Source organism: Camelus bactrianus, chromosome 2 (assembly GCF_048773025.1).
Source record: "Camelus bactrianus isolate YW-2024 breed Bactrian camel chromosome 2, ASM4877302v1, whole genome shotgun sequence".
Classification (NCBI taxonomy): Eukaryota; Metazoa; Chordata; class Mammalia; order Artiodactyla; family Camelidae; genus Camelus; species Camelus bactrianus.
Window position 1 is genome coordinate 135736809 of NC_133540.1, and position 22179 is coordinate 135758987.

A 22179-nucleotide genomic window follows, 5' to 3' on the forward strand; every position below is an offset into this window, starting at 1 on the left:
TCCTCGACAGCACGTGCTTCCTGCTCCCTTATATCGCGGCTAGACCGCGAATGTATTTAGAAAGCACTACGTGCAACCCATGAAAAAAAACACAGGTGGACTAGAATTTTCTACATCCCAAATGTCTTTGACTTTTCTTTCTTTGACTTGGGCCGTTCCCTTTACCTTGGTTTTGTTGTTGTGTTTGGCACACAGCATCAGCACTTAACGCAAGGAGGCTGGGCCGAGGCCCCGCCGGGTTGGGTACCGGGTGGGGGTCCCGGAGGGCCGGCGGAGGCAGGGAGTTAGCGCGGGAGGTGGCGCTGAAAGCGGCAGAAGTGAGCCGTGCTCAGGGCTGAGAAGTGACGGGGGATCGCGGGGCCGGGCATCAGACGCCGGCAGCGAGTTCCTGTGCAGACTTCGGTGGCTGAAGACTGCAGCCCGACTCCGCCCTGCGGCCACCCTTTCTGGGTTTCCGGTTCCCGCCAGCGCCGACACTGCCCCTCCCTGGGCCGGCCAATCAGAGGCCGCCCTTGCCGAACCGACCAATCGGAGACCACCCCAAGCCGGGACGGGCCAGTTGGAGACGCGTCGCTTGCTCCCGGGCGCGCCCGCCTCGCCCTCACCCGAATCTCCCGCCATTACCCACCCCCGCCCGCGAAGGCGTGGCCAATCAGCGTCCGAGGGTTGCGGCGGCCCGGCCGCGTCCATGCCGGAGGGGCCAAGCTTTTTCTGGAACCTCGCCTCGGTCAACCCGGCGGCTCCCCTCCGCCTGCCGGACGGCAGCGTGCGGGGCCGCGATCTCGCGGCTCCCGCCCGGGCCTAGGCAGCCTGCGGGGCGCGCGCGGCCGAGCGGCTCCCCCGGGCGCGAGCTGGATGGTCTCGCCCGGCCCGGCGCGCGCGGGAGCCCGGGGGGCGGGGCGGCGGCGATAAAGGCGGTTGGGGGCGGGGCGCGCGCCGTCAGTCAGCGCCGCCCGGAGAAGACGCCGCCGCCGTCGCTGCCCGGACCCCGAGGAGCCCGCCCGCCTCGTCGCCATGGCCTGCAGGCCGCGAAGCCCCCCCGGGTGCGGGAGCCGCCGCGACGGCGACGCCAGGTGAGGCGGGGCGCGCGGCGGGCGGGGGCCGGGCGGGGGGCCGGGCGGGGGTCCCGGGCCGCCCCTCCCTGACGCGGCTTGTTGTCGCCAGCCCGCCGCCCCCCGCGAGATGGAGCCTCGGACGCAAGCGCACAGCCGACGGGAGGCGCCGGAAGCCCGAGGACGCCGAGGACCCCGCGAGGCCGGCGGGCGGCCGCAGACCCGACAGGTGGGCCCGGCGCGCCGCGCGGGGGCCGGTCCCCCGGGGGTCCCCTCGCCTGCCTCTTCCGCCGCCACCGTGGACTGCTCACAGCTTCCCGACGTAGCCAGTCAGATTGGCCCTTGGAAGAATCCCCTCAGGAAAGTTAGGCGTCAGCCCGGAGTCACAAGCGGTGGGCGCAGGTTGCGCACCGAGCCCGAAGCCGCAGGACCCTCCTTCCGCCCGGCTGCTCCTGGGGGGCCTGCCCTCTGACGAGCCTCTGGCCGCACTGGTGGTTCTCCGTGTCTCGGGCGAGCGCTCTCCAGGCTGGGCAGCGTGCTGGGGAGGTCAGGACGGCGTGCCAGACGAGGTTCCTTTTTGGTTGCGCTGGTCCCTTGACGCGGGGGTAGGCAGGTCAGGCGGGGTGTTTCAGGGGACGAGGAGGGGCTGCAGAAAATGAGCAGGCCAGCCGGTGGTGAAGGCCAGGGTGTTGGGCAGCCCCGCGGGTGCTCAGGGAAGGGCTCTGTTGAGGAACCTTTGTGTGATGGCTGGGATGAAATGGGAGGTGGTTCCTTGAAGAATCCACCTGCCTGGGCCCTGGGGGGCGCATCCAGCCTGTTGAAGGACTGACTAGAGGAACTCAACGGGGAGGGGCGCCTGCTAAGTTGGCGTGAAAGGGGGCACGAGAGATGGCACAGTGGAGGTGGTGAGAAATATGTGGTTCAGGGTAGACTTCGGAAGGCCGGACTCAGTACCTGCTGACGGGGTAGGGCAGGTGCAGAGAAAGGTTAAGGGTGACTGGTTTTTAGGCCTGAAGACCTTTGTTGCTTCTGGAACCATTTGCCAAGATGAAGAGGGTGGGAGTGGAGCCGACCTCTTGGGGAAGGAGTCAGTGGTTCTGCTTAGGAAGCTTAGGTGATTAAGAGAAGGTGCTGAGAAGGTGGTGGGTCCTCAGCCTGGACGTGGAGGCGCAGACTTGAGTCATCATCACATGTGACGACTTAAAGACGTGGGACAGAGATTACCTGGGGAAAAGATGCGAGTGTGGGAGAGACCCCAGGAGCCTGGAAGTGAAGGGCAGGTTATCCAATGTTACCTTTGGATCAAGCTCTGACTCCTGTGGTGGTTTCTCTTCTAGCTGGCGATGCAACATTAAATCCTCACGTTACTTGAAAACTCCTTTGTATCCCTCGGGTACTCTTCGGGCTCAAGTCAGCCATGCGGCCTCCTTATCTTGACTGGGCAGGAGTGTTCCCGTCCTAGCCCTCTGCACTGCATTGTGTCTTATCCCCTCGGTCCCCTGTGGTGATGAGTGGGAAGAGCCAGCTGTGTCTCCACAGGGGCAGAGGTGATCCCTTTGGAGGGAAGTTAGCAGGATGTGTCGAGGCTTTGTTTTCCATTTGAGCACTTTTCCCATCATCACTCTTGTCCTAGGATGGGGTGAGTTGGTGAGTATGATTTGCCTAACTTAAAAAATGGATTTTAGTTCCACTAAGGTAGTTTCTGTCATACTACTAAAACATGAGATATAGAGGAAGGTCATTTGTAAGCACTTTTTAAAAGTTCACGAATCTCGTGGCTGGAACCTGGACCTGGATGTCTTCATACACTCCTGAGGTAGTTGATGTCGAACTCTGGACGAGCCTCCACTTGGTTCTCGCTATATCTATGACACAGTCATTGAGTCATTTTACCGTTTGGTTCATTCATTTGATTTCAGACCCTGCTAACCGTATTTAGACTGTGGAAATTTATTTTAGAAATCCAAATTGAGTTTCTCTGGGTGGGGTAACTATATGGGAAGAAAAGATCATTACGTAAAGGGATTGTTTGTTATTGCTGTTGCATTTTCAAATATGCCATTGGGTTTTCAACTGGAAGTATTAGGTTGTTTATTGTTGCAGCTGAAGTTAGTTTCTGCTTTGGATACACCAGTGGTGGGTAATAGACAATTGACGAGGAAAAGTAAAAATGCAAGTTGATATCTAATCTATAAGTAACAGATATACTGACAGGTCTGACTGCCAGAATTCTTGGCATGGAGCCCTGTTTTCAAATTGCCTGAACCTGACTAAAGATTTCCTTGAGCTCTAGATAAAGTGAGCTCCTAAACTAAAATTAACCCAACTTTGGGGGCACCTTTACTAGTAGACTAAGTCCCAGTGCCGTAAGGACTCTGAAGTATGTTCTTACTCCTCTTTTAATTATGTGATGTGCATGTGCTCCTGGAAGTAGATGGTAGCCACGTTTATTCAGTACCTCTTCTGTGCTGGTCACTTGGCTTAGCACGAAGAATGTATTATCTGAAACTTCTTTAATGTCCTGGAAAAGAACTCGTGTTTTGCAAGAAAAAGAAGTTGTGCTGGGTGGGGATACTTCTCAGGCTGGTGGTCCAGCTGCCTGTCACCTTTCCCCACGGTGGGCTGTGTCCTCATGCCTTAGCCAACACGGGCATGTGGTGAGTGCGCAGAAGCTGCTTAATGAACAGAGCCCAGAGTGGCGTTAAGTGAACTAACCAGAGTCAGTGAGCAGGTAAGTTACGAAGCAGAGGCTACCCTGGAGCCCGTTTTCTTGGCACTCTCCACAGTCTTGGAACACTTCCTCATGTACACTTGGAAAGGAAACTGAAGGTTGCGTCATGGTTCAAACGTGTATTTTCATTTTGTTGCAGTTTTACCACTCCTGAAGGCCCTAAGCCCCGTTCTAGATGTTCAGACTGGGCAAGTGCCGTTGAAGAAGATGAAATGAGGACCAGAGTTAACAAAGAAATTGCAAGGTATCTGTTTTAGACCACTGTGAAATGTTACCTGTGGTGTTTTTAATTATATGTTAAATTCGAGGTATGTCTTTGAATGGTGGTTCTTAGAAGCCTGGTGGGCGCCAGACCAGTAATATCCGCAGCTCCTGGGAACTTGTTAGAAATGCAGATTTTCAGGTTGCACCCCAGGCCTGCTGGATAGACACTGGATTGGGCCCAGTCATGTCTTAAGCCCTTCAGATGAATCCGCTCACTGAAGGTGGAGGACCGCTGTCTTAGTGGCAGTCCTTCTGGGATCACAGCGGGTGCGATGTGGTAGGTACTGCTGGCTCCCAGAGGACTGCCGTGTTCCCTGCCACACTGGGTGCTCCCTTCCCAGCAGCATGCCTGGATGTGCTCTCCTCAGATACGGAGTGCACTCTTTTGACTGACACTTGGCTCAGGTAACAACTCAGAAATGCCAGAGTGCAGGGAGGGGTCTCTAACTTGGGACCTGCAAACCCTTTGCAATCGTACTCAGAATTGTTGTGTGTATGCAAGTTCAGCGCCAAGCCACCTCCTCTTCCGCAGCGCTTTCCAGCCCAGCTCCCTAACAGCTGCTTGCCTCCCTGGGTTGTGCCCTCACTAGTGTTGTGAGGCTTTTCTGCCTTTGGACACATGCCGTCCAACCCAGTGAGTGAACCTTGAGTTAAAATGCTGTCGCTCGGGGTGAGTTGAAGTTAATGCTGATGAGAAGATGTGTCCTCACTGTCAGGAGGGAAATGGGCCAGGCCTTCCTCCACATGCAGTGCTCAGTAGTGTTCTAGGTGTCTCCTTTGGGAGCGCCCAGGGGCTGGTTGTGACCGCTTCAGGGCCACTTAATTCCTTCCAGACATGGAAGTGTGTGATGGGGGCCAGGTCGGCGGTGTGACTGGGTGGGAAGTGAGGTGGGCGTCGACGGTGGTGGGCTCCCGTGTTTTGAAGGCGTTGTTGTGTTCATGTAGATCTCGACTTTCCCAGCTGGAAAGTTAGACTAACTTGGTCTCTGCTGCTTCTGTGCTCTGCTCACAAGGCTTATAACAAGTCACGTAATGTACTCGTGTGTCTGGACCCTCACTGTCACCCCTGCTGGGGACTGTCTGCAGCTTCTGTGCTCTGCAGGGAGACCTCTCTCTGTCCTGACCCTCCTTTGTTCCTCAGTTGTCTCATAGGCCTGTCTCTGAAAATTGTCATACTTTGCAGAATGGGTCTGTTCTTGTCCAGAGCACTGTTGGGGACCACTCTGTGGATCACATCCTTTCTGGTGGAAAGCTGCCACTTTTTGTAAGACCCTGGTGATGTGAGCTTTTGATGATGGTGGTCTACATTACTTCCTACCAGGAAGGGGCTGGGGGAATGAGAATTCAGCTCACTGTACTTCAAGGAGGCTGACACACACCACACACTAGCTGTCTGAAAATTTGAAACTGGGTTTTGGCATACCTGAAGGCAGTCTTTTCAACTCGGGTTCCAGAACGAGTGGAGCCCTACGAAAAATGACCCGAGGGACTAGTTTCCCTGTTCTCGGAGGGCGGTCTACGATCGTGCCATTCTAGATACACAGAAGGTGTCCAGACTCCACTGGGAAACCTCACTTGTATTCTGGTTTCTAAACTCCACTGGGAAACCTCAGTTGTATTCTGGTGTCTAAACTCCACTGGGAAACCTCAGTTATATCCTGGTGTCTAAACTCCACTGGGAAACCTCAGTTATAGCCTGGTGTCCAAACTCCACTGGGAAATCTCAGTTATATCCTGGTGTCCAAACTCCACTGGGATGCCAAAGGAAACTTGGGAGGGGTGGAGAGTTATACATTTGGAAGGAAGCAGAGTGTTGTGTGACATCTTTGAGACACCAGCATGAACCTCCAGCTAGAGGTGGGTCATGATTTCAGTGTTACATTGCGCTGCACTTTTTTTGGTGACATACCTTTGCAGAGCTGGGTTTTGATAGTTGCTATGATAGAAAGCAGATGCCTTGAATTCACAAGGAATGGGTGGGCGGTTCAATCTCTGCAGGATCAGAGAAGGTGAGCAGTGCCCAGCAGGCGCACATGTCTCAGCAGTAAGTAATTGTAGTATAAAAATAAAAACTTTATTTCAGCTAACCTTCATTTTTTTCCTAAAGGCTTCAGGGTTAGGGGGATGTAAACATCTATGTTATTTGGGTCTTGGTACTTAAACTGAAGCCATTAGGGGTTTCTTTGGCCTAGAGACTCTCTCCTTGTGTCCAGCGGTGCCAGGGAGGGCATGGAGCGCTGTAGTTTTCTTTCAGAACCTGGACGCTTAAGCACTTTATGTGTTCTTAGCAAATAGTCTTTATCTCCTCATCAGAGAAGGTGATTGAAGGAGGTTGAAAATAAGAGACCATATACTGTTACTTTCATCCACTTACCACACACCTCAAGGGAGGCTTTGTTCCGGATGGCTGTCTTTCAGCTCTGAAAGCACTGTGTGAATTTTTATACCTTTTTAAAAACAGAAACGTTTACTTTGCTTTCAGATATAAAAGGAAACTCCTTATAAATGACTTTGGAAGAGAGAGAAAATCATCATCAGGAAGGTAAATGCTGTGAATTATTTACTGACTTGCTAGACCTGTGATTTATTAATGAAAGAAGTTGTGAACGTGAGATGTCGAGTGTCTCAGTAGCATTTGTTGATTTTCTATTTTTCCCTGATTTGAAATATGTATATATTGTGTACGAAATTCCCATATATGTAACGATTCTGGGCTGTTCTGGGGTTAATATGGTTTGGAATCCAGGGACAAATACTTCGTTACTGTGTTTCAGCGTTTTCTGACATAGTGATCTTAACTGTGAGGCTTCTGCTCACTTCATTTTCTTCAGCTCTGATTCGAAGGAGTCTGTATCTGCATTGCCAGCTGACTTAGAGACGGATGAAAGCGTCCTGATGAGGAGACAGAAACAGATCAACTATGGAAAGAACACCATTGCCTACGATCGCTATATCAAAGAGGTCCCGAGGTAGGCTCCTTCCAGCGGCACGTCCCGGTCAGGTCGAGTGGCACTGCCACCCAGAGTTGCTTGGGAGGTAAATCTGATTCTGGGTGTAGTTGACATCTGCCAAGAACTATACTGTTGATGACTTTCAGGCACTTACATAAATAAAGAATAGATTGGTGGCTAAAAAACCAAGGACATGCAGATGAAAGAAAGAGCATTTTCATGATTTAGAATATTAAATGGTATTTTGTTTCTTAGGACTCATAGCTGTCTTACAAATGTAAAGCTTAAAATACACGACAGGAAAAAGGTTCAAGTTACAGATTGTAAAGATCTTGCTGGAGCAAAACAGGAGCATTGCCCCTTTTGTGTAAGCAGCACGCTCTGCCACTCTCGAGGATGCAGAGAGCTTTGGAGAGCGCGTCAGCTCCTTGGCAGGGTTGAGGTTCAGATACACTTTTCTGGGGAATTGCAGAGGAGTAGCAGAGTCAGAGGTAGTGCTTTTTTATACATTTCTTTGCTCACTTTGTAGACTCTAAGTTGATCTGTAGTTTTTTGTTTGTTTGTTTCCTGCAAAAAGCTTTATTGTTTGCATTTGGTCCAAAGCTTGGGAGAAGGCTTCAGAATGGTTAAAAAGCTGCCTGGTGACTGCAGAGAGAGGCTTCAGGCAGAAGCCCTGACACCAGGGGGGCTGCACAGAGGCTGCTGGGTTGCAGAGGCTCCTGATGTATGTTTTTTTTTAACAGCCATAATCTCAGTTTGGTTAATCTTTAAGCTGAGGTGCCGATGTGAGTGGCGCGTGCTAGGGTAATCTTCTCTCCTGGCAGACACCTTCGACAGCCCGGCATTCATCCCAAGACCCCCAACAAGTTCAAGAAGTACAGTCGGCGGTCGTGGGACCAGCAGATCAAACTCTGGAAGGTGGCTCTGCATTTTTGGGATCCTCCAGCTGAAGAAGGATGTGATTTGCAAGAAATGTATGTCTTTACTGTATTCTTGTCCTCTGTTTCTGCGATCCGTCCAGTGACTGCAGTAGCTCTGTCCCTTGTGTGGCGGATTATATTACATCTGCCTGGAGGTCCTGAGGGAGCAGAGCAGCCAGTGGTCCCCTTCATGTGTGTTTTCTGTGCACCAGTGTGTAAAGCCACATGGGTGGGCTCTGAGGGCTGGAAGGGAATGTACCTCCTGGGTTGAATTCACTTTTTGTGGCTAGGAAAAATAGATGTCAGTAAACCTAGACATGTGGGTTTTTGTTTGTTTCTAAGATAACAATTTTGAAAAGCATATAGGTAATTTATGGTGAGCTGTTGAAATGAAAGGTCTTTTTTTAATTCTTATTTTTTATTGACGTGTAGTTGACTGACAATGTTTCAGGTGTACAGCAAAGTGAGTCAGTTATACATATACATACATGTTTTTTCAGATTTGTTTCCATTACAGCAAGTAAAGTGTTTTTTTGTTTTTGTTTTTGTTTTTTTAGCTAAAGAAGGCTTTTATCTTTTTAAGCTGTGTCTAGTTGGAAAGGAGTCAGGCCTGGATTTGTGCCAGGTTGTCAGGGTGCCAGTTGAGCAGGAGGTGGAGAGACTGGTCTGTGTGGCCTCTCTTCTCGGCTCCCTTCTGACCGAAGCCTCTGTCTCTCTCGGAGACACATTTATTCATTCAAATGTTTGAGTTTCTGAAATGCTGGGGGAAATTTATTAGAAACTAGCATGTTTGAAGCGATGGGTTTGCATGACAGTTGGCCTCACAGACATCACACTGACTTTTTACTGAAGTTACACTATTGTCCCTTCCTCTTTTTGAGTAGGAAATTGGAAAAATTAGTGATGTGTAATATGGTTTGCTGTAGTGTCCATTTCTTCCCCAAATTGATGCTTCTCCTTGCAAGGATGCTTGTGGGTGCGTGTGAACAGCTGGCCATGGTTAGGGCTGGCAGATAGCTGTGTGCTCTGAGCCTGGTGGCTGTTTCTGCAGTTACTGCCACCAGCTCTGCCTCTGCGAGCTGCTTGGCAGGGGCAGGCCTGGCACACGGGGAGTCAGTGAGAGCTGTTGGGTCCCTTGGGAAGCAGAGGCGACACTGTCAGTGTCCTCATGGGGCAGCCTGGTGGGGTGGGCTCGTCTTCAGTGAGTAGGCCAGGAGAGCCTCCTGCGCCGTGTCCCCTGGCTCTGCTAAGGGGTGACTGATGTGCCTGTTTTCGCATCACAGACACCCTGTGGACCTCGGGGAGATGGAGACCGAATCTGCAGAAAGCAGCTCTGAGTCCCAGACGAGCTCTCAGGATAACTTTGTAAGTGCCTTTTTTTTGTCTTACGTCTCAGTGTAGGTGCTTCAGGTTAATTGTTGACGGCATGTGCCCCTTTATAAAGTGAAGTTTAAGCTGAAGTTTGATTCTGATGCTTATGAAAGAGGGGCGCCTTACCCCTTTCCTTGACTCATCGAAATACCAGATTTGATGGAGGCATCGGTAGCGGCCGTATTTTAGATTTGTGGTTCAGTCCGGCCAATCAGGAGTACTGTTTTGATTTAAAAGTGAAAGTTCTTTTCTTTTGGCTCTGGGGCTCACACAGGCGTTATCACTAGTGTTAATTTAGGCCTTTTAGTTTGTGCCGGTGCGCTCAGTGTAGGGATCGTCTGCTGGTGGTTAAGTGAAGGGATTCTTCGGGCCTAGGAGTTTCCCCACATTTGCCAATTTTTTAAAAATTACGTTTTGCGGGGGAAGAACTTCAAAGATGAAAAGCAGTGTACAGAATTGTCTCATCTCTAATTCTGTAGTCGTCGGCTGGGGGCACGTTCTTGACTGCTGCGTGTGCACAAGCCAAGTGCACATCAGCAGTTTACAGTAAAAGGGCCCCTTTTTTGTTATAAAGGAAACTGCCCCAGTATTTACATATGGAAATATCCAGCATATTAAGTGGGAAAATAGATTAAAAGTTAGAAAACATAAATATGTGTTTGAAAAAGTCATGCTTTCTGTAAGATGAGCCTGTACTGTATTTGCACAGCTCAGAGGCACCTAAAATAAAGTCTCAGGGCTGCCCTCCTGCCTGCCTTCTGTCTGTGTCGCCCGGGGAGGCCTGGTCTGCGTCCTTCCAGTCTTGTGGGCCGTCTGCACACCTCGTACTCCGTGTGACTGCGTGAGATGTTAGAAGTAACACAGACTTCCAGGTTGGAGGGACGACCGAGTTATGTTCATAAGGAATACAGCCACTACAGATTGTTTTTGATGACTAATGTGGAAAGTTGTCAAGATAAATAAAAACAGGATATTTAACAAGATGATCCCAGTTTTGTGGATATTTATACACAGGCAGGACTAAAAAGAAACCCAGGAAGGCCTCAGTAGGTGATGTCCTTAGTTTGGATTGAGTGACCCTTGTCCTAGCTCAGGGAACATTCTGAACGTGCCACTTGTGATGGAAGGTCCAGGGAGATGCGCAGGCTGGGGGCCAGGAGAGGCAAGGTGACCATGCGGGTGTCAGAGGGGGCAGACCGTGAAGATTGGGGGGGGTCCTGGTGGGAGATCCTGGGGGTGTCTTAGGAGAGGTGGCTGGATATGCAGGCAGCTGCGCTAAAGGAGATATTTAGTGCTGTCACCACCCAGGTGGCTGGCTGGCTGTGTGTGTTCGTTGACCACTTGAAAGCAAACTGTAGGGTGGTGCTCACCCCCTGGCACTGGACACGCTCCAGTGTGCTGACTGCGCTGGGGAAGTGGAACATTGCTGAAGCCCTGCCATCTAGTGAACAGGTCAGCTTCTGGGCTCCTGATTGTTCCAGTGTCCTTTTTACAGGTCTTTTTTGATCCAGAATTTAATCAAGGGTTGCATGTTAAATTGCCACCTCTCTTAAGTTTTCTTTAACTTAGAATAGTTTCCCTGCTTAACTCTGACATTTCTTTTGTAGAGCTCAGGCCAGTTTTCATAAAGCAGGATGTTTGTCACTTGGGAGTTGTCACATTGTTTCCTTAAGGATGAGATTCAGGTTGAGCATTTTGGGCAAGACTGTGACAGTGGGTGGGGAGGTATCAGTTTATCCTGTTAATCAGTGATGTTCAGTTTACAGCATGATTCAAGTGGTATCAACCAGATTTCCCCATTGTAAAAATAGGAACCTTTTTTTTAACATTCATTTAAAACTTTGGTTTTAGTTGGTATAAACATTGGGCTTCGGTTGGTTAAAATTGTAAACTCTGACATAACATTTGAGTGTATGATCTTTCAGTTAAACTTCTTAAGTGAAAAAAGCAATCCAGAAGTGTGTTAAACTAAGCACTGTCACCTGTCCTCAGCCACTACTCAGTTCTGTCCAGCCATTTGCAGAGGGCGGGCACTGACGTGCTCACCCCAGCCTTGGACTCTGGGCAGCGGCCAGCGCAGAGGATGTCGGGCCCCTGTGGCGTGGTTACAGGTGCCTCCTGGTCATCTGTGTGTTCTCTCACCTGGTTCCCAGAGGCTGTGCTGTGTAGGAAGTGGCCCATTTTGGGGGTGATGGGCTCGGGAGGGGCAGACCTTCCTCGGCAGTGTGGTAAGTCCACGTAGCAGGTCCTGTTGGAGTTGAGTGGCTGTGGCTCAGAGGCCTCAAAGGATCAGTTGGTTTCTAGTTGGGCGGGGTTGATGGGTAGGATTTTACATACCAGAGAAAGTGAGGCTGGATGCTGTTGATGAATTTGAAGTAGCTGAGCGCCTTGGACTCCCAGGTGAGGCTCCTGGTCAGAGACCCTCGCCGAGTCTTAGATTGGAGCGCCGGGGGCCGGCTGGCCTCCACTCCACGCAGGGCAAGCAGCCTGTGTTCAGCAGCGCTAGCAGCAAGCCCAGCGTGTCTGCAGAGCGAGCCCTGACCATGCTTCTGTTTTGCAGGACACGTTCTGTGGCACACCCACGAAAGTGAGACACGTGGACTGCCCGGCGGAGGATGAGTTTGATTTGGAGGCGTGTTTAACTGAACCCTTGAGAGACTTCTCCGCCATGAGCTAACTGGTACGGCCGCACCATCCAGGCACCGGCTGAGCCCTGCCCTGTGTTCTTAGCTGGCTGGTTTCTGTTAACAGCTTCTTGTCTCATGGTGGATTGTTGTTCTTGCCATATATCCTTAAGAAACATTAATTTTATGAATAGGGGGTGCATTTTGCATGTTTTAAACTGTAAATGGAACTAAATCCAAGGGAAGTGGAACTTGAAGCAATCTTGCCACGACCTTAATTGCTTTTAATCTCTACCATCTTTGGGTTAACGTGACAAGCATATTTTAACTGGTTTTCCACAAGTATGTTGAACGTTAAGTTGCTGCCTGTCAGGTGGCCGCTTGGGTTTACAGCCGTTCACAGGACCACGCCGGCGCCGGCTTTCTCTGCTGGTGTCTGACCAGGTGGTCTCCGCGGGTCCCTTTCACACTTTTATGGAAACTGGATATTTGGCTGCTTGTCAGTAAGTCAAGGTGGCTTTTTCCTCATCCAGAGCACTGAATAGTCAGATTTTAAATTGAGCTGGTAAGTTAATGGGTTTTACGTAAGTTATACAGTCTTAGTTTGGTACTTGTAAATAGCACTAGGTAGGCCATCTACCCTCCAAGAGCTGAGGCAGCAGAGGGATTTAGAAAGCATGTTTTTTTTACAATCAGTTAATTTACCATGTAAAATTGCTGTAAATGATAATGTGTATAGATTTTCTGTCTAAATATTCACTTGTAAACTTCTTGTTCAGACTGCTTTGTTTTTATTGCTTTTGTATGGAATGACATTGCAAAAATAAAAAGGAAAGAACCTTCTTTAACTGACTTACTATGTTGCCAGGTAGGCCAGCTGCTGTGGTAGATCCTGCGGTTGGAGGGGCCGAGGGGGTGTCTGTCCTGTCAGTGCCCGGGGAGGGTGGCTCACAGTGGGGGAGAATCATGGCCCAGGCTTTAGCCCCCCACCCCCGCTGTGCACGACCTCCTTTTGACAGGCTCGGGGCTCCAGCCTGAGCTCTCAGTCGGGCTGCAGCCAGGCCCAGACCTGGTCAGCGCAGGGCTCGCCACACTGGGTGTGTGCTCTTCTTAGACCCAGGTTTCCTGGCTGGAGGGTGTGTGTGCCCGTCAGCCTTGCCTACAAAGCCAGGGGCCTAGGCTTGATGCCTGTTCGGTAGCTGGGTGACGGCCTTTCCCTGTGTCCAGAGACAACCGGGGCCATGCAGTCCACCCTGGAGCGGAGTGAGCGTGGGACCCGGTCCTGAGGGGTTGCCCTGCCCTCCGAGTCTTCTTGGTTGTATACGTGGCCCCTGGCAGCCGTGTGCAGACGTTGCCCCCAGCCTGTGGCCATGGCCGTGTTCCCTGTGGGTGCCCCCCGGGAGCTGAGCTGGCTTCAGGCAAGGGCTGGGCTTGGGCAGCTTGGTTTAAGGTGCTCTGAAGGGCAGAAGCCCTTCCTGTTCATGTTCCTTGGGCTCGTACCACAGGTTAGGCCATCTGATAGACACTGGGGTGTGCTGGAGATGATGCCCCTTAGAGCACTCAAGCTCTGATGGGGACTCAGGTTGGCAGTGGGATGTCAAGGTTGAGGGGTAAGGGCAGAGAGAAGGGTGGGGGAGCGGGGTCACTGAGTGGTGGGATGTTGCCTGTTCTTGCGGGGTGGTTGGGAGATGCCTGATAAGGCGGCGTGTGAGCAAAGAAGTGCTGCCTGGCAGAGCGTTCACTCCAGGGGCAGCAAATGCAAAGGCCCTGCAGTGGGAGTGTGGTGTAGGGACCGTGGAAAGAGCCCTCAAAGGTGGGAGGGACCTGGTGGCTGGCAGTGGGCGGGCGCTGGAAGGACCTACAGGAGCCAGCTTGTGAGAGGAGCTGTGAGGAAGGTGCAGGGGCACCTCGGGGGCCTTGGGGAGATGGCTAGTGAGGCCGGTGGAGAGGCGCAGGAACACTGGAAGCCAGGGCAGAGTGGGTCCTGGCCCCAGGTGACAACACTGAGCAGCCCTGTTGTGAGCAGGGGGCAGGGTAGTGGTGGAGGACAACTGTGTGCCTAACAAGCTGGATGCTCCAGCGAAATGGCCATGCCAAGCCCTGAAGGAGCCTGTGGCTTCCTGCTGCTTGGACAGAACGAACGAGAAGCTCCGGGAAGGGCTCTTGGTGTGAAGGTGTGCCCTTCCTGGTCCGCGTGCCCAGCCTTCCCGGGTGGCGGGCGGGGCGAACCCTGAGGGACGTCAGAGCAAAGGTCAGATGTAGAGGGCGGTCAGGAAGACCCGCGTGTTGTGCCGCTGGGGCTGGGGCTGTGAAAAGCTTGTTGGGACCTTGAGAACTGGGGGGTCTTTCCAGCAAGTAACAGGGCTTGTAAGAAGCTTGAGAGCTTGTCCCTCAGGAGCCCGAGACGGAGGAGAGCTTATTAGTATTTTTAATTCTTATCTTTTATTGACGTGTAGTTGATTTGCAGTGTTAGTTCCAGGTGTACAGCAAAGTGATCAGTTGTACATACACATACGTACTTTCTTTTCAGATTCTCTTCCTTTACACGTCATTATAAGAAATTGAATCTAGTTCCCCGTGCTGTACAGTAGGACCTTGTCTGTCTTTTTCATGTATAGTAATGTGGGTCTGTTAATCCCCAACCCCTAATTTATCCCTTCTTGCCCTTTCCCCTCTGGTACCCATAGTTTGTTTTCTATGCCCGTGAGTCTGTTTTTGGTTTGCAAATAGAATTCGTATCATTTTTTTCTTAGATTCCACAAATAAGTGATACATACTTGTCTTTCTCTGATTTACTTGACTCAATATGATAATCTCTAGGTCTATCCATGTTGATGCAAAGGGCATTATTTATTTTTTTTATGGTTGAGTAGTAGTCCACTGTATAAATGTACCACAGTTTCTTTATCCAGTCATCTGTCAGTGGACATTTAGGCTGCTTCCATGTCTCTGCTGTTGTAAGTAGTGCTGCTGTGAACACTGGGGTGCATGTGTTGTTTTGAATTATAATTTTCTCTGGATACATGCCCAGGAGGGGGGTAGCTGGATCACATGGCAAGTCTATTTTTAGCTTTTAAGGAACCTTGATACTGTCCTCCATAGTAGCTGCACCAAACTGCATTCCCACCAGCACTGTAGGAGGGTTCCCTTTTCTCCACAGCCTCTCCAACATTTGTCATTTGTGGGCTTTTGAATGATGGCCATTCTGGCTGGTGTGAGGTGACACCTCATTGTGGTTTTGATTTGCATTTCTCTGATAATTAGTGAAATTGAGCATCTTTTCATGTGCCTGCTGGCCACCTGTATGCCTTCTTTACAGAGATGTCTATTTAGGTCTCCTGCCCATTTTTCGATTGGGTTGCTTTATATATATATATATATATATATAAAGCTGTATGAGCTCTGTTTGTTTATTTTGGAAATTAGTCTCTTGTCAGTCGGATAGTTTGCAAGTATTTTCTCCCATTTTGTAGGTTATCTTTTCATTTCGTTGAAGGTAGCCTTAGCTGCGCAAAAGCTTTAAAGTTTAATTAGGTCCCATTTGTCTATTTTTGCTTTTATTTCCATTACTCTAGGAGATAGACCCAAAAAAGTACTGCTGCGATTTATGTCAGCGTGTTCTGCCTCTGTTCCCATTTAGGAGTTTCCTAGTGTCTGGTCTTGTTTTAGGTCTTTAGTCCCTTTTGAGTTGACGTGTGTATATGGCGTTAGGGGAGGTTCTAATTTCATTCTTTCACAGGCAGCCGTCCAGTTTTCCCAGCACCACTTATTGAAGAGACTGTCTTTTCTCCATTGTGTGTTCTTGCCTCCTTTGTCACAGATTAATTGACCAAGAGTGTGTGGGTTTATTTTTGGACTTTCTATCCTGTTCCATTGATACATGTGTCTGTTTTGTGCCAGGACCAGACTATTTTGATCTGTAGCTTTGTAGTATAGTCTGAAGTCAGGGAGCGTGATTCCCCCATCTCTGTTCTCCTTTCTCAAGATTATGTTGGCTATTCGTGGTCTTCTGTGTTTCCATGCAAATTTTAACATGTTTTGTTGCAGTTCTGTGAAAAATGTCATTGGTAATTTGACAGGAATTGCATTGAATCTGCAGATTGCCTTGGGTAATATGGCCATTTTGGCGACATTGGTTCTTCCAATGCAGGAACATGGTACATCTTTCCTCTGGGTCGTGAGAAGGGCTTATTTTGAGGAGACCTCTGTGTGTGGCTTTTGTCTAATTGAACCCCAATAAGATTCATAGGAGACCCGAAAAGCTTTTGAAAGAAGTACAGTGGCAAAACACTGCTGGTTTGGACTGAAAAGGACCATGAAACTAAAAGAGGCCTCTGGGCCCTTAAGAGTCTGCTGGCAGGAAGCAGGCTGACAAGACTACCCCGTTGTGAACACATGCTACCTTCCATGCAAAAGGAAGGGAAGTTCAGAGGTGGAGCCATGGGGCCCAGAGGCAGGGTCAGGGGGTGTAGAGAGTCACTGGTGGAGCAAGGAACAGCCGTGGCCGGTGGTCCTGTGCACCCCCTCCCCGCCCACCCCTCTGAACAGCAGTGTCGGCAGCAGGTACCCCGGGTTTGGCCCATGAATGCTGGGGGGGTGTGTTTGGTGGGGCCTGAGGACAGGGTGCAGGGAAGCTGTCTCTCTGGTTCAGAAGTCTTCAGACTGAGAGGAAGTTCACACCAGGAGGTGTGCTCAGGCAACTCCATCCACAGAGCTGGTCTCGGTGATGAGATTCTGGGCTTTGGGCTGGTGCTCTTGTGGGATGAGACTTGGGGGCTTTGGGAAGATGGTAAGTAATTTGTGGCCAGAGAGTGGCCTGTGGTGGCCCTGAGGGACAGGTAGGGAGGCTGGGCTGGCGGGAGCAGGGGTGGCGATGGATGAGGTCTGGGGGCGGGGCGGGCAGCTGGGGGGTCGTGCACAGGGGGCACCTGACTCAGGTTCTGGATTTTTTTTTCAGGGGGAGGTAATTAGGTTTATTTATTTTAATGGAGGTACTAGGGGTTGAACCCAGGACCTCGGCTTCATGCATGCTGAGCATGTGCTCTACCTCAGATTCTGCAAGAATCACCCTGGCTACTGGCTTTTGCATCACATTATTTGGATGGAACGCGCTCACGCATCGGGGAACTCGATCTTTCGACTAAAAGTGCTGTAAGCTAATATGTGTGTGTGTGAGCTACCAAACCCTTGGCTGGGCCGGAGTGGTCTTTATTCTTGACTCTTGTATGTGGAACCAAGACGTGTCAGAACTAAATTGAATTTGTCCAGCATGATTAATTCTTCATAGTTCCAGGCTGATTGCTATCTTGTTTCCGTTGGACATTCATTTTCCTATCTTCCCGTCTAGAGATGTGCTCAGCTTATCAGGCTGTCATCCTATGTCCCCAACTTACTTCTTTTTGTGTGTGTGGAGCCGGTCTTGTTTCCGGCTAGTCCGTCAGGATCCTGCCCCTCCCCTCCCCCCCAACCCCCAGGACTCTTTTTCAGCGATTCTCCCATCAAGTTGCTGATTCCTCTGTCCTTCTGCAGGAAGACGCCGATGGAGCATCCCAGGTGAGTCAGCAGCTTCCACTTGAACCAAAAGGGTGCACTTCGACCCAGGGGAGCACTCTTCTCTCTCTCCTTTTTTTTGTTTAATTGAGGTATAGTTGATTCACAATGTTGTATTAGCTTCCGGTGTACAACATAGTGATTCAGTTATGTATATGTATATTCTTTTTCATGTTCTTTCTCATGACAGGTCACTACAAGTTACTGAATGTAGTTCCCTGTGCTGTACAGTAGAACATTGTTGTTTATCTATTCTGTACATAGTAGTTTGTATCACCCAATCCCAAACTCCCAATTTATCCCTCTCTCCTCTCTAACCCCCTGGTGACCGTAAGTTTTTCTATCTCTGTGAGTCTCTGTTTTGTAAATAAGTTCATGTCATTTTTTAAGATTCCACATATAAGTGATATCATACGATATTTGTCTTTTTCTGACTGACTTCACATTTTTTGTATTTTCTATTTTTTTATTGAATTGTGGTTAATTTACAATGTTAGTTTCAGGTGTACAGCAAAGCAATTCAGTTATTCACATACGTATATGTATATATATTTTTCAGATTATTTTCCATTACAGCTCATTACAAGAAATTGAATATAGCTCCCTGTGCTCTACAGTAGGTCCTTGTCGTCTGTGAGTGGCTCTTCTGATTAACTGGGGGTTACCGGGTTGTTTTTTCCCCATATATGCAAATTTAAAAGGTCCACCAGCTGGAGTCATGTGACGGTGCCTGGCAGACTGCAAGTCCCTTGCAGTGACTTAGCTGTCAGTGTGGAACCTGGCTGCAGGGAGGGAGCAAGTGTGACTTTTTGATCATTAGTCTGTATTTTATGTGTAAGAATCATGACGGTTTTTTGTTTTTTGTTTTCTTGCTTTGTTTTGTTTGCTTTGTCAACGTGCAGGTTTTAATGGGATCTCAGCCACTTTATAAAACTCACACTTTGAAGATGTAAAGTATTCTGGAAAACACCCCTCGGTACGGGGGTGGCAGCAGATCCTGGTGCTGAGGGCTCTGTGGTTGACCTTCCAGCAAAGGGGCAACTGGTCCGCATCCCCAGAGCTCAGTGCCTGGCCCGTCATGAGCACTTGAACTGTGCAGCGTGTGGCAGGCAGCCCTGCATCCAGTGCTGGCTCTGCCTCTCCTGTGGTCCCATTGCTAAGATGGGCTGATGGCGCCTACCTGCTGGGCTGGCTCTGAGGATGAAGGGAGAGAGTGAATGTCACCTGCTTAACAGTGCTTGGCAACGGCAGTGGTTGTGGTTGCTGGGGTGGGGGGGGGTGAAATAGTGGCAGGGGCTCGGGGAATGGATGTGTTCTGTAGCTTGACTGTGGTGGTCATTACAGAACTGGACACGGTCCTCAAAGCTCATGGAACTGGGTGCGTGTTCAGGTGTAGACAAAGGTGTCCCCTGCCGCTGCCCCCTTCTCTCCCGATGGCTCCTCTCCGGCCTTGGCCCGTGTCCCTCTGGCCCCAGAGCCCTGGATGACCACATGCCCACTTCTCAGGTGCTCGGCCCACCCTGTCTGCGCCCCAGGCTGCAGGCTTCCTGCTGGGGTGTGGCAGGGGTCCCTGAGCTGGTCCTCCCTGCACAGAGGCCAGGCTGTACCTCACCCATCAGTATTGGGCAGAGCCTGGGCCCAGGAGGGAGAGGGCATGCTGGCCCTGGAGTTCCCGGCGCCTGGTGTGGAGTGGTCAGTGTTGTAGAGTGAGGGGTGAACGTGAGGGGTTGGGCAGGTGACTGGCTCCCCTCCACCTGGCACAGTGACCCTGGGCTGAGCCTCAGTGTCCCCACCTGTAGAATGGATCTGCTGTTGCCATGTGGATGAGTGGTTCACCCATGAGATGGGTGAGGTGGGGGTCTCTCTAGCAGCTCTTGGGCTTTGGGGGCCCAGCCACAGACACTGGGGGTGGCCCCAGACCACAGTGCCCGCTGGCCTAGGGAGCCCACGCAGCACATACCCCAGGTGCTCACCCTGGAGACCTGCTGGGGGTGGGGTGGGGGCCCCTTCCCTCTCCCTTCCTCCCCCATCCTTCCCCCCGAGCAAGGGCCGCACCCTCTCCTGCTCTGTTCTGGTCCCAGGTGCCTGTCTTTCAGTGGATGCAGGGCTGCACCTTCCTTCTAGAAGCCTGGGGACCCTAGAGGGGTTGGGCAGGGACAAAACCCTGGCAGGCCCAGCTGAAGGGCACCGGCCACAAGGCTTGGCCTGACTGTGGGTGGGGTCTCCACCCTCCATGCCCCAGGCTTCCTCCCTCTTCACCACCACAAGAGGGGTTCCTGAGGGGAGGCCAGAACCATCCTCAGAGCTGGAAGTCCAGGGCCGGGTCTGGGCTCAGCTGCCAAACAAGGAGGCACTGCAGCCCCTACCCTGGCAGCCAGGGTACCTCTAGTGGACCTGGCATGGCACTGGCCTGGGTAGTGACTGGTCACTAGGTGCCGCCCAGAGGGGCAGGGTGGGAGCCCTTCTGGGACTCTGGGTAGAGGGTGCAGACGTCCCCTCAGGGTTGGTGGGGGGAGAGGAGCCTCCAGGTGACTCTCCTTCTGGGGCCCCCTCCTGCCCCTCCTCTCAGCTCCACTGGGCTTTACACCCCAAAGGCACATCCCTTCTCCAGGCACCTTCCCATCTCACGCTCTTTTATTCATTCGTTCACTCCACCTTGTGTCCCTGCTGTGCCCCAGGTACTGCCATACTGGTGCATTGGTCTGTCTCCTGCTGGCGGCAGGTCCCTGGCCTCAGGCCCCGCCCAGGACACAGCACAGTGAACACCCACCCGTGTGCTGCCCCATCTCTCCCAGGAAAGCACTGCTATTTCAAGGCCAACAGAGACAGCTCCAGCTCCTCCACCCAGAAGGTGCCTCCAGCCCCAGTAGCGGTCACAGAGCCACCGTGCCTGCCACCTGCCTCTTCTGCTGGCTCCTGGTCACTCTGGTTCAGGTTATGGGGGCATCTGTCTCTCTCCTAACAAGGCTCTGGGGCAGGGGGCCCTGGGGATCCTGGTACAGGGAGGATGGAGCTCAATGAAGTGCTCCGATGAGAGCAGCTCTGGGGTGGGACAAGAACAAGGCCCCGTGCTCTGCACCTCAGACTTCTCTTCTGTAGAAAGGGTAGGTTCTGACTCCTTCCCTCGGGGTAATCCATGGCAGCGTCTGGCAAGTGGCACTGCGGGTCCGTGCGCCCAGCCGGAGGGCCTAGCCCTCTTGACATGACACGGACAGTGGGCTGGAGCGCTGGTCCAGCGTGCTTGGTGTGCACGCGGCCCTGGTCTGACCCTCCATGTGAGAGCCAACAGTGACCTCTGGTCTGCAGCTTCTTCACCACAACTCCCTCCTCGGCTGCAGGAGGGTTTTGAGTTGCTTTTCAGTTTTACATGAGATCGTCAAACCCAAGGAGAGCTGTTAGTTTAATGGGGCACAGACTGTATCCCCTGATCCACTGGAAACCTTCAGTGGTTATCCACGTAAGTGCTGAGGAGCAGGTGGATAGAACTTACTCGGTCACAAGACTTCTGACAAACACAAAGGTGACCTTGGTGCCCTGAGGTGGTTGTCATGGGTCCAGATGGGGTAGAAGACCCAGCTCCCTTCCCCAGCATGGGTGCCCCCAGGTGCCTGTTCTGGCCTGGCTCACAAGGAACCTGGCCAGCACCGCTTGACTCATGGAAGGGATGAAAGGATGGCCGTGTGGACCCCTGTGGCTTCGCTGGTCTGCAGAGCAAACCTCCATCCCCTACCCCACCCCAGCCCATGTGTTGCTGGCCCCGCTCCCTGCACCAGCCACGCTGGCCTCCTGCTCTTCCAGGAGGCTGCAGGGAGACTTCTTCCCACCAGTCACAGTGACAGCTGGCTTGGCTTGGCTCTGAAGTCTTTATAGGACCAGCCTCACCAGGCCCAGAACCTGCATGGAGGCCCTGGCCTGGCATTTGGGGGCTGCATCCCTGGTGTCTCCCCTAACACCCAAACCCAAGGATGCCCAGGAGGCTATGCTCTCACCTCCTTGGGGTTTCTTCCCAGTGTCACTCCCTTTTCGACCTAAAAGAGCCCTCACCCCATCTGGTCCCTCTCCTCCTCTCAAGCGGTACCACCTGATGCATTAAGCATTTGTCTGACCTCAGGGCCTGGCCAGCTTGAAGCCCCCACTTCAAGTCCAGCCCTTGCCCCCATGCGGAGAGTGAGCACACAGGTGCCAGGCTGCTCTTCCCAATCTGACCCCTTCCCACCTCCCCCACAAACCTCAGGGTCTGGGGACTCAAATGAGAGCGCTCTGGACCACATGGTCCCTAAGGCCTCTCCCAGCCCCAGTGACCCTGCTCACGTTCCCCTGCCTGCACCCTTTAAATGAGCTATCTCGTCTGAAACAAACCCATGAAGACAGCCGCGGACGAGACGTCCGGCCTCGGGGCTGCCCCGTGAGGTGGGGGTAGCAGGGCGGTGTCCGCTGCGGGGGCCAGTGGAGCGGGGTACGGCCAGAAGCTAGCATCCTGGGTCAGGCGCTCATTTCATCCCCCGAGGATGGAATGCTGGCAGGGGAGGCAGGGCCCCTTCCAAAGGCCAGTCCGCTGACCGCCAGCCTCACCTCCCGGAGACCGCCCCCAAGAGGTCCGGCCACAGCCGGACCACGGTGCTCAGACGAACAAGTGCCCACCCTTCTCTCCTGCCAGTAGCCCTGGACCACGGACTCTGGGCACCCGCCGCCCTGCCCGTCACTGGGCCGAGCCTC

At 52.0% G+C, this 22179-nt stretch overlaps 1 protein-coding gene across 1 annotated transcript; it reads left to right on the forward strand.

The window, feature by feature from the left end:
- Positions 1 to 672: 672 nt before the first annotated feature.
- SLBP (stem-loop histone mRNA binding protein) lies at positions 673 to 12756 on the forward strand. The gene is made up of 8 exons (XM_074352086.1): positions 673 to 1073; positions 1165 to 1281; positions 3923 to 4027; positions 6530 to 6589; positions 6879 to 7016; positions 7823 to 7972; positions 9202 to 9283; positions 11850 to 12756. The coding sequence occupies exons 1-8, from the start codon at positions 1015 to 1017 to the stop codon at positions 11964 to 11966; spliced, it is 828 nt and encodes a 275-aa protein (XP_074208187.1). The 5' UTR covers positions 673 to 1014; the 3' UTR covers positions 11967 to 12756.
- Positions 12757 to 22179: the final 9423 nt, after the last annotated feature.

What these genes read in the sequence shown, in the direction of transcription:
- SLBP (XM_074352086.1), top strand. Translation starts at nt 1,015, where the DNA reads ATGGCCTGCAGGCCGCGAAGCCCCCCCGGGTGCGGGAGCCGCCGCGAC. An exon ending in CGCCGCGACGGCGACGCCAG is followed by an intron (nt 1,074 to 1,164) that starts GTGAGGCGGGGC and finishes TGTTGTCGCCAG; the next exon opens with CCCGCCGCCCCCCGCGAGAT. An exon ending in GGATGTGATTTGCAAGAAAT is followed by an intron (nt 7,973 to 9,201) that starts GTATGTCTTTAC and finishes TTCGCATCACAG; the next exon opens with ACACCCTGTGGACCTCGGGG.